Raw genomic sequence first — 11157 nt, 5'->3', positions numbered from 1 at the left:
TTAGAAATAATATCGCTAGAATTAGATATAGATCTATATTTAGAGTTTAGTAGATCTAGATACATCTAATTTATTCGACTATCATCTTATAGATTCATTTTAAGAAGCGACAATCCAGCTTTTCGATAGATCCACGTGTGACTAAAAATAGAATAAGCTGCTTTATCGTCTGCTGCCTTGGAGATTTCAGCGTCCTGCGTCTGCAGCTGCTTGTATGAATTCTAGACTAGATCTTGATTATATTAAGTGAAAGTGATAAAGTATAGGAGATCTAGATATCTAGATTTAGTTTTCTTCACTCATAACAGCTGAAAATATTTTTTTTTAATTCTGAAAATGCTAGGTCTTGTTTGACAAGTCTTGACAATCTAGATTAGATTGCCTGGAAAACCAACGTTTGAGTTTGAATTTGAATGACTTAGACTTGCCTAAGAGTAGTAAGACTAAGACAGTAAGAAGCCTAAGTCTAAATTGACACCAGACTTATATAACTTTAAATAAGGAGTCTAAGTCAGTCAGTCTAAGGCTTTTAGCAGAGATATCATCTGATATGCCATTGCAATGCTACAGCATTGCATGAATCTGTGTCTCACTCAGTGTGTGACACTGTGACTATTAGTAGTTACTAAGTTACTAGATCTAAGTAGTATTACTATTAGATCTATTATTATAACAATGTAACAAACAACAAACATTGAAACATGTTACATGCATGTCATCCATGACTAGGTAGATCTAGATCTAAATTGACACATGAAATGCATAGGACGTATTTTAAAAAAAAAAAAAAAAATGTGCAACTTCTGCTCAGATTAGATTCCAGCTCTAGACTCAAGGAAAATTTAAAATCTTGCTAGATCTAGAAATCTAGACTCTATCTCTATGGACTCGAGCTGCTAGATAATCATTTATAATATACTCAAACAATCTGGAGTATGTCCTTTTCCAGTTATGCAATAATGGTGTTGAGGCAGCCTTCAGTTTCTGTTGTCAGTTAAAAACTAGATCTAATGGTTTGTTCACATCTTGACTGCTTTTGTCAGAATCACTGTGCAGTGTACTTCCACTTAGATCTAGATTTTAGATCTAGACCTATTTAGGAACATCACTTTCATGATAGTTAAGAGGATAATACTGAGGCTCAAATCTAACTTTTTTGGTTTACTTGTTTGCCACAGAGATTGATATGCTGTGGGTATCAGTAGTATAGCATTATTTGTTAGGTCCTTTCTAAATGGCTCTAAGCCAGCATTTTACAAGCTGTGTGACATGTTCCCACTAGAATCATTCTACCTCATTTTATGCAACTTTATTTGACCTGTATTTTTCTATTATGGATATTTTAGTGAGATGTATAGTATACTGTAGATGCAGGAGAAGGGATTTCTGAAACTCAGAATACATGAAACACTTGGAGCAGCACCTCCTAAACCCACTGAGGGAGTTTGCAGCCCTTATCCCCACCACAACCTTAACTGTCAAGGGGAGAGGCGCATGAGTGTACATTTTTGGTATGGGAGCCTTGCTAATAAAAATTTAAGAAACATTGCTCAAATTTTCTGAAGGGCTTGATGTAGAAGTGGCATAGCCATTTTCATTCATCTCATCCACTATAATGAAAGTGGACCAATTATTTGTCCCTTAGGCCTACCTGTCAAAGGCAATTTTATGATAGAGGTTTCAAAATATTTCAGGTTTGTCTGTTATATCATATGCTACTGACTTAAGAAACTGTGATCTAATCAAGAAATGTTACAATCTGTAGATCTTATTTTGTGAGTTTCCCATTGATTTGAAAATAATTTTATTTTTTTAAATTATAAACACAGATCAATTACTTCAAACAGATTCACAGAAATATATATTAATATATTAGACAATGATGGGAATAGATGATGCTATGAAATGGCAAAGAAGGAACACAGTTTTCTAAAATCACAACCAGCATCAGGACATTTTACAATTCCAAAATCCCTGAAAAGATGGCATCCGGAATCAGTTGAAAGTGAAGGTTCCTATTTAAAAAGAAAATATAAGAAGATTGATTCAAAGATTAATCCTCATTTTGCTCATTTATATGAAAATCTACATTTATTTCCAAAATGCTATAAACATTGTCAGGATAGAAATCTTGTAAAATTATGGTTGCAAACAAAATTGAGACAAAGACTTGAGAGACCAATTACATTAACAAATTATTTGTCACCTCTTTTTCCTTTCAAAATATACTTAAAGCCAGTTCCTACAAGTTACACATGGCTCTTAAATGCTATAAAATGCATACATGTTTTATTAAATAGAGGAAAATGTCATTTGATTGATAAAACAGAAATTCAATGTGAAAATATAATCGATACTGATGTCTTTGCATTACAATATAAATCAGATTTTTTTGCAGTAAACCTTTATGAGCATGACTCTAACAGAAAATTCTTTACTGATCCCTATGTTTGTGTTAGAAATAGCTCATTCATTTCATCAATAGATTATCTAATGCATTTATATCATGGTATACAGGGAAATGTTAAAAAATATGATGCAAATATTGATGGACTTGAAGACGTTTGTGAAGAGAAGGCTTTTATTGGTAGTAACTCAGAAGAAGCCAGACAAAAAGATCATGAGATGTTCCAGAATACAACTAAAAATTGTGCTTCTAGCAAATATGATGGGTCATTTAACAGAGATATGAAAAATCATGAAAAGACTTTGTCCTCAAGGTTTAAAAAATGTTCTCAACAAAAGTTTGCCAATGATTCTGACAATTTATTAGTTTTACTGAACTATGATTTTTCAAATGTTACTAATAATATTTCATCAAATGGCAACAGGAACTCAAAAGATTCTGTACCTAATAAAAATATTGTGAAACTAACTAGGAATCAGTTAGAACCAAAAAGTGTCACTTCTCCAATAGTGAAATTTAATTTAGATTATGATAAGATTTCTGGAACATCTGAAATGCTATTAAGCAATATGTTTTCATGCCATGAACTAAATAAGTGTAAAGAAATATTTAGTGATCACAATTTAGAAGCTATCATAAATGACAGTAGTGAAAAGCATTTAGCAGTTGCTGATACTGGCCAAAGCAGAATGGTTAGTTCAACTAATTTAACTACTTGTCCAAAGGAGGAAACATACACAGATTTCACTGATGCCTCAGAATCTTATAAAGAATCTGGCCTAAACAATTTGTATACAACTTCACTTCGTAATAATAATAAAAAAACAAAAGTTATGCCTCAAGTTTTTACCATCGAAGCTGTATCTGAAAACAAGGAAACAATACTAGACAGTTTTGTGAATCATGACAGCTCATGTGAATCAGAACATGTTGTTCCTGATATAAGCATTTCTGAAATGGTGGAAACATCAAGATCTATGTATGAAGAGGGCATCAGTATGAAAGGTAAATAAAACAACATTTTATTGCTATAAAAAAATATGGTTAAGAAATGGGAACTTTGTTGGCAAGCAGAAGTATTTAACTTATGTAAAGTAAGTAACATTATTGTGATAACCAATAAATGCCATAAAAAACTAAATGTTTCAACACTTATTAATGGGTCAGGCTTTCAAAGTTTTGTCTTTCTGTAATATTGAGTGATCTCAGAAGTAATTCTCAGCCTTCACTGGGGCCATATTCATTTGGACACCTGGCAATGCAGGTGACATGACACCCTCTATTTATTGTTAGAGACATGCAAAGATTGGCAACATTTGAGCAACAGGCTTGTAGTGTACATAATTAGGCTACTTACTCATATTGCATTTAAAGATTCTTTCAGCATAAATAACTATTTTAATAACTTTTAATTCAAATTGGACTAATGTAAACTTATCTTAGTTGATTTTCATTCTTTTGCACTAAAATCTTTTTTTTATACTCCATTCCAATTTATGAAGTCTGCACCTTAATTTTTTAATTTAGTTTTAGAAATGTTTCAGTAAATGAGAAGAAATATAGTATTTATTTGCTAAAAATAATGTGTACGACCATAGTTTTAAGTTAAGATTGTGCCATTAATAAATATATATTTCAGGATTTGAAGAGAATTCAAAGACAGTTTTTCAATGGATTCCTAAATCATTAGAGTTAACAGGTACTTTGTTAAGAAACATTTTAAAATTTTTTTATCTAACTGAAAGAATTATTGGTCTAAACATGTGTCTAGACTTCTCTCTTAAAAGTCATTCATCTTAATTGTGTTATTTATTTTTATTTGACTTACTAGTTTAGATTAAAAGGCATTCCTAAAAAAGATTCTTTGAATAAAAATAATAGAAACAAATCACTCCAGTGGAACAGCAGAATTATTCTATACACGTGGTGCTTTTAACAATCTTAATTTTATCAATTGATATGGTGTACTTTTAAAATTATTGCTTTATTTTATATACCAAGTAGCAAATAAATCAAAATACATTTAAAAAAATTAATGCTAAAAAATTGTGCTTCTTCTAGATCTTTCAAGTGGTGATCAGTTCAGCTATCCATCTGGTCAGATGTGTAGCAGACCCCTTCGACTTGGTCTGTCAAAAAAGCAAAAAGTAAAACATCTCCATAAAAAATGAAATGTAAGACTTCGTAAATAAAAAATTTGACTGTTTATGTCAGGAACACAATGTGAAATAAATTTAAAATAAATGAATACGATGATGTAATATATGTATTATACTTATTGAACAATTGTTTTAATGTTTCATTTTAATTTTTATGTATTCAGTTTTTTAAAAAGTCAAATAATGTTGACTGTTGCCTGGGCTAATCTGTGATAACTTGTAAAATATATTTTTTTGTTATAATGTTCTTATTTAATTTTATTACTGTTTGGTGTAAATAGGGTTTAAATAGAAGAAAATCTCAATCTGCATGATAGTCTGAAAACAGTTAACACTTTAATTTAATTCATTATAAAATAAATAGTATTTTTGAATTGTGTTGCATAGTTAATTCATATTCATAGTTGCTTCATTCAAGCAATGCTATTATTATTTCAAACAGTATGTAAAAATACATTTACAACAATGTTACTGATTTTCAATGTATTGATGTCTTGATTTTTAAAATCTGTTGTGCATTTACATCTAGCTTTAATGTGTTGTGTGCCTTACTATGACTTATTAGAAACTGTATAACTGTGAATATTGTTGCATGTTGAATTTCAATATTTTAGATTTATAATTTAAGTTAGCCAGTATTTCAATTGTTGTATTTACCTTTCAAACTAGTTCATTAAAGTTTTTTTTTTTTTTTTGTGTGTTTTCAAAAAGTAACTCTGAATATGCATGTATTTAATCTGCATCATGTTTATTACTAATACATAAAACAAAAACAAAAAATGGAATTTATACACCACTTATTACACTACCATACTTGTCAAATGTCATGGTCAATGACAAAACAAAAAAATTGCTTTAAAAATGTTTAAATCTCCACAATTTTATACTGGTAGTTTTTTTTTAAATATTACATATCATTGCTATAGTTGTCTTTTCTGTATTATATTTACAAAGTGAATAGCCATAAAAATTGATGTTAAAATCTAATTTGACATTATTTGAAGTACAACATTTCCTTTTGTTGGGAACATCAGTTATCATATATTAATAGTATATTTAATTAGAAACAAAATGTCTCACAGTTGAAGCTCAACTTATCAAAATTAAATATAAAGTTACACTAACTGATTCCTCAACAAAACATTTTAAATCAGAAATTGCTGTCTTGCAATACTAGTGTTTCAAAAGCCATTTTACATTTATTCACATCACACTAGAAGGTAAATATAATAAAAAAAAAAAATTAATGTTAATGATTATGTAGAAAAAATTAATTATGTTCCATTCGCATACTTGACACAATGAAGAATCAAAAGCAAAATAATGTAAATTAATTTACAATAACAATGAAAGACATGTCACTACAAAAACATCAAAACCAGAGTAATAAAGAATTGGCCTTGATGTTGTTAATTTACCTAATAAGTAAACACTTTACATTTGCATGTTATTGCATATCACAATAGTTTCTCATCACTCATCTATTCACTCATTATATATGTACATGATGTTATTAATTATTAAAACATGTTGCAATTATTGACAAGCTTAGAAATAGATTGATGCTCATATCAATGAAATACTTAAATAAAGTAGCAGGTAGTTGCTTGTATTAAGCTTGTTACACATCTCTTAACAAATAATAAGAAATAGTGATACTGAGTAAAACAAAATTCAATTATTCATTGCTTTAAATAAGGGAGTATTTTTAAAAATATATTTAATTCCCTAAAATATCTTTTTCTAAAAATTTAATGTATAATGTAACTTAAATATTTTAAAACTTTAAGCAAAAAGTATAACAGCTCTTCTTTCTATTGTTATAATTAATATGATTATATCCTGTTAAAAATTCAAGTTGATATTATCAATATAAATAATCAATATCTTGAACTGAAATGTTAATAATAGATAATATTTACTATTTAGTCCCATTTGATATGAGACCTATTTCATTTCTATGCTGAGCAGGAACAGGAGGCGTGAATGCCACAAGTCCCATCAGAAGAGATAAAATTAAAATTATCTAACATAGAAAAAAAAACAACAAAGCATTATACTTTTTACCATATCCTGAAATAAATGATACACCAGTATTGTAGATTTAATAAAACTAATCAAGTGAAAAGTCTATTATGCTACACATTACATACAAACAAAATTAACTTTATAAAAGTTTCATCTATTATAATGTAAATAAAATATTTTTGTAGTTCTTACAGCTTCTAAGAAGTTTGAAAAAACTAATAGGTCCAAACTTCTATGCGTATAGAGACTAAACACTAGTTGTGGAGGTCCATAGCTTTCTTGCACTGAAAAGATTTGCAAAATTGTTTAAACATTCTAAGAATTTGTTCTTAGCAAAATTCAGATCATGGATAAATTACAATATTAAACCGATAACCTCAAGTTGAAAAATACAAACAATCCCAATAATAGACAATTAAAAAATGAAATGTTGAATACAATAATGGTAGTAAAAACTTAGCATTTGTTAGTACAAAAACCTGGTTGGAACACAGTTGATATATTAAATTATGTTGACATATGCATATAAACTGAAATGAACATTAAAAAAATAAGAGGCACGTTCATATATGTGTACAAGTGGTACTCAGAGTTACAATTTTCTCTTCACAAAGGGTCCAGTAAATTTAAAACTCAAAAAAATAAAAAAACTTTGCAAATATAAAAAAATCTTGGTGCAATATTTATGTTTTTAACTAGACCTGAAGCTATTTCACAGTACAGGGCGAGATTTAGATTTTAAATTATTTTCCTCACACTTTTACCCTTTGAGCATGCTACTAAATGTTCATATTTATAAGTAAGAGCAAATATTGATAATTAGATCACTTCAGTCTTGGAAAAAGAGCACTAGATTTCAAGCTATGACTAAATTCATTTTAATTTCACTTATGAAGATTATAATCCACCAATAACTCAGACAATTTCAAAAAGAACTAATACACAAAGCATTACTTTGCAAGAATTAAAAACAAAACATAAGGCTTGCAACTTAATCACATCTTGATATCTAGACTTTCTGATGTTCTGTTCAAAGCCAAAATGAAATAATTTTTTATTTACATATTCTCTCAAAATGTGTCACTGATTTTAATTATGACTTAATTGAACATTTCATCTGTGTCAAGACAGAGGTATGCATGGTAAAGAACTATTTACCTAAGCTTAAAGTAGGCAATAGTCTGCATTCAGAATGTTTTTGATTAGAGGACACAAATACAGGGCAAGCATTTACAAAATGTTTTAATGTGGGATGTGTGGCAGATAGGCTTGGCTACCTATCAAGGGGGCTGGAGTTCAGATCCAGTCTCAAGCAGAATTGTGTTACTGAGCTCCTAAAGGCAGCATGGAAAACTACTTCCAGATACCTCCCTTCCCACATGATTCCACAAAAGAGATTGGACCAGAGCACAGTGAGCATGCTTATAGCAAGACATATGCACACTATACTGAAACATTAAAAATGGTCAAAGATTTTCTCCCTCTAAAAAAGTGTTTTAAAAAATTCCAGATGAAGCATAAAACGTGTCTAAATTATTGTATATAGGCCTATTCCATTAAAAATCAATAAGAGATGGAATAGCTTCATAAAACACCAAAACATACAATTTTTAGAAAGGAAGATATTTTGAAGCAAAAAGTACTTTAAACCAGCACAAGAAATTGGTCATATTTTGTTTGATGGTCAAAATAAAAAACAAATAGGCATCAAATTTTTGTAAAAAATATACCCAAATAAAGGGAGAAAAAAATCCACTTTTGGGTAAGAAAAAAAGTGAAGATTTTACTAAAATGCATATGATTTGGCTGCCAAATAGTTCGGTCCCCAGTGTATATTGCTTTTCAAATGAAACAAATGTTTTTGAAATGAAGTAAAAAAAAAAGAACTTTTTTTTTTCACCAAATGTTATTCCACCAATTGTTTAGTCCACATTTTTTAAATAATAAAGTTTGAAATTTAGCAATATTGCCATTACTCCTTACCACCTGCAGCCATTTCAGTTTTTGCGGGATTCTTCGCTTTTCGAACATTACAAAGCCACTTGATGATTCTAGCATTTCTTTCAATAATTGAGGTTTGGTGATGGCTGCGGTCCATGGACTGACTCTCACTCCACTCTTGCTCACTGCGTGAGTATGTGCTGCAAATACTGGCAGCATCATGAGAGTCCAGGGAGCTCATGCTTTCAAAAACCTCACTGGTCTGAAGTTCTTTCAGTCTGTTGATTGGCTCTAGCACACCCTTTTCAAGCCCCATCTGGTTAAAAAAATTTTCTAAATCTGCCCCAGCACTGGCTCGAGACAACCTGCTACGACTGGATACAATAGAACTATCCCGAGAATGCTGACTTTCCAATCGACAGCTTATGTCTGAATGAGACCGAGGTACACATGAACTGTAAGGCGTGGGTGATAACGATAGAGGGGAAGCATCTTGTTGGTCTAATGTTCCACTGAGAGAGGAATTGGCCCTACTTACCTCCCTCACCTCCCCATCTTCACTTTGATCCAGCTCTGACTCCATTGAGGCCAGTGGTACAACACTTATGTCTGATTGATAAACTGCCTGCTCAGCACTCTCTATTGACATTTCCAATTTCGAGTCCGTTTGATTTAGTATTTCAGACTTAAGTGTATGTGTCAATCTATTTTTAGAACTTGAACTGTCAGAACTGCCAGTACTGTTTCTTTTGCACAAAACAGATTTGGTTGAAACGGAGTCAGGGCATTGCTTTTTGCTCTTGTTGTCAAGGAAATCTCTGTTGGAAGTAACAGTCTGACTACGTTGTGTCAGTGTCACACCTAACTCAGATATGTATACTGGCTTGGCCTGAAAATGTTCAGATTTCACCACTGGACTGCTAATAAATATGGGTTTGGCAGTGTAAGTATTTGTTTTTTCCACCTCTGGGGAAGATTTTATGCTAATTTGACTTGTGCTTCTCGAGGTGAACAATCCCTCATCTCTAGTTGTATTGCTCAGTACAACAGGCTTTTTAGGAATGGCAGGTTTAGTTTCAGATCTAGAAGATACTCTTGTGACAGACTTGGGTGAATCTGTTGGTGTTAAAACATCTTTTTTAGTCACAGTGTACACAGGAGGTTCTAGAGGGTCAGGCTCTGAGCTTAAAATAACAGCAGACACTCTATACTTTCTAGGGGGTGGAACAGGTTTTTCTCTTAACCTTCTGGGCAAGGGAACAGGTTTTGTCAATTTGACATTGTCCTGAGATGCATCAGACGCAGTATTATCTTCAAGTTTACTTTCTAATGTAGCTGAGGAAATAGAAAGAGAAGTTTGGCGACAGGCATCTGTCTCTTCACCACTGAGTGATATTTTGTTAACACTGAAGCCTGAGGACAAAGTGTCTTTCCCTTTCACATTCTCAGGATTAAAACTTGCGGGTGTTGATGTTTTTTCTTCACTTGTGTCCTTCTCGGCAGTGTGTTTTAGATAAAGTTTCTGGACAGTAGCTTGGACATCTTTTTCAGACACAATGGAGTCATTGCTGGTATCATTGTTATTTTCATCATTTTCATCCTCGACCTTGTAGAGGAGTATCTGACTGAGATCAAACTCTGACTTGGATCTAGTTGGTTCCTTCTGTTTACTTTCCTTAGAGCTAAACCTTGTGATGAAAAAAAAAGTGTTTGTCAGTAAAATAAAAAAATAAAAACATTAGTGGAGTATATTTATTGTTATAAATAACAATAAAATCATTTATCAACAATTTATCCTACAACACACTAGTGCCTTCTTAATGTAAGCTACTTAAATAGGAAACAAATCCATTCAAAATACTACAAACAAATAGAACCTACTTAAAGAAGAAACAAATCTATTCAAAATGCTTCTAATAAACAGAACCTACCTAAAGAAGAAAGTAATCTATTCATCTTAAGATATGGGATATAGAATATTATCCATAGTGTAACAAAGTTAAACAATGGTGGCAGTCCTACATTTCTTTATTCGAGTAGCAGGCTTTAGACTGAATCTACGCTCTACAGTACACTGTACCATGGCTAAGTAAATGACACTTTAAATATCTGACGATTCTTAGACACTTTAAACATCTGATGATTCTTAAGAAGATCATCAAGAAATGTACACAAAGGCGTACACATAGGTGATAAATTCAAGAAATGAGTGTCAATTAATGATAAGCAGGGCCGGATTTAAGTATGTGGAGACCCCTACACTCTTTCGAAAGCTTTAATAAAGATCCACTAATGAATAAAAATAGTAATAATAAGGCTAAGTCTTCGAGTCCGAAGATTAGTGAGGAATGCAGCATTTCCCGTGGCTGCGCAGTCCCAGCTGTGAATAAAAATACTTATATCTTCAAGCATGCTATATTTAAGAAGAAAGAAATAGAGCTTTTGACAATTTAATCTCACTTTCCTTTTTTTTTTAAATTAATTAATATGCGTAGTTTAATTTAAAAAAAAAGTGTTTGAGTTTGTAGAGGGTAAGGCCCTTAGTAGATGCACTGCCGTAAATCCGCAGATGTTACTGTATTTACACATTCCAGAGCATGCTACAACTAATCTACAAGCGGA

The 11157-nt window shown here is 31.3% G+C and overlaps 2 protein-coding genes across 12 annotated transcripts in view; one reads left to right on the top strand and one right to left on the bottom strand.

Moving 5' to 3' along the window:
• Window positions 1-103: 103 nt before the first annotated feature.
• Window positions 104-5259, top strand: LOC106060072 (uncharacterized). Of its 3 annotated transcripts, none has more exons than XM_056029604.1 (4): window positions 104-212; window positions 1830-3412; window positions 4047-4106; window positions 4469-5259. In XM_056029604.1, exons 2-4 carry the CDS (start codon window positions 1906-1908, stop codon window positions 4576-4578), a joined length of 1677 nt encoding a protein of 558 aa, XP_055885579.1. In that variant the 5' UTR covers window positions 104-212; window positions 1830-1905; the 3' UTR covers window positions 4579-5259. The 3 variants fall into 3 exon arrangements, with proteins under 3 accessions (XP_055885579.1, XP_055885578.1, XP_055885581.1); XM_056029603.1 differs by having other exon boundaries at window positions 112-260; XM_056029606.1 differs by having other exon boundaries at window positions 163-260; window positions 2518-3412.
• A 36-nt stretch (window positions 5260-5295) lies between these two features.
• LOC106060071 (protein FAM110B-like) overlaps window positions 5296-11157 on the bottom strand; it is a 58560-nt gene continuing 52698 nt past the window's right edge. For all 9 annotated transcript variants that reach the window (XM_056029595.1, XM_056029596.1, XM_056029597.1 and 6 more), the window contains one exon: window positions 5296-10223. In XM_056029595.1, the coding sequence (XP_055885570.1) occupies window positions 8567-10223 (1657 nt within the window). In that variant the 3' untranslated portion in view covers window positions 5296-8566. The remainder of the gene's footprint in view (window positions 10224-11157) is intronic.

The sequence above is a fragment of the Biomphalaria glabrata genome, chromosome 5 (genome assembly GCF_947242115.1).
Source record: "Biomphalaria glabrata chromosome 5, xgBioGlab47.1, whole genome shotgun sequence".
In the NCBI taxonomy this organism is placed as follows: domain Eukaryota; kingdom Metazoa; phylum Mollusca; class Gastropoda; family Planorbidae; genus Biomphalaria; species Biomphalaria glabrata.
The sequence above is the reverse complement of the archived record's forward strand: the minus strand, read 5'-3'. Positions and strand labels throughout refer to the sequence as shown.

What these genes read in the sequence shown, in the direction of transcription:
- LOC106060072 (XM_056029604.1), top strand. Translation starts at nt 1,906, where the DNA reads ATGGCAAAGAAGGAACACAGTTTTCTAAAATCACAACCAGCATCAGGA. An exon ending in AGAGGGCATCAGTATGAAAG is followed by an intron (nt 3,413 to 4,046) that starts GTAAATAAAACA and finishes TATATATTTCAG; the next exon opens with GATTTGAAGAGAATTCAAAG. An exon ending in TAAATCATTAGAGTTAACAG is followed by an intron (nt 4,107 to 4,468) that starts GTACTTTGTTAA and finishes TGCTTCTTCTAG; the next exon opens with ATCTTTCAAGTGGTGATCAG.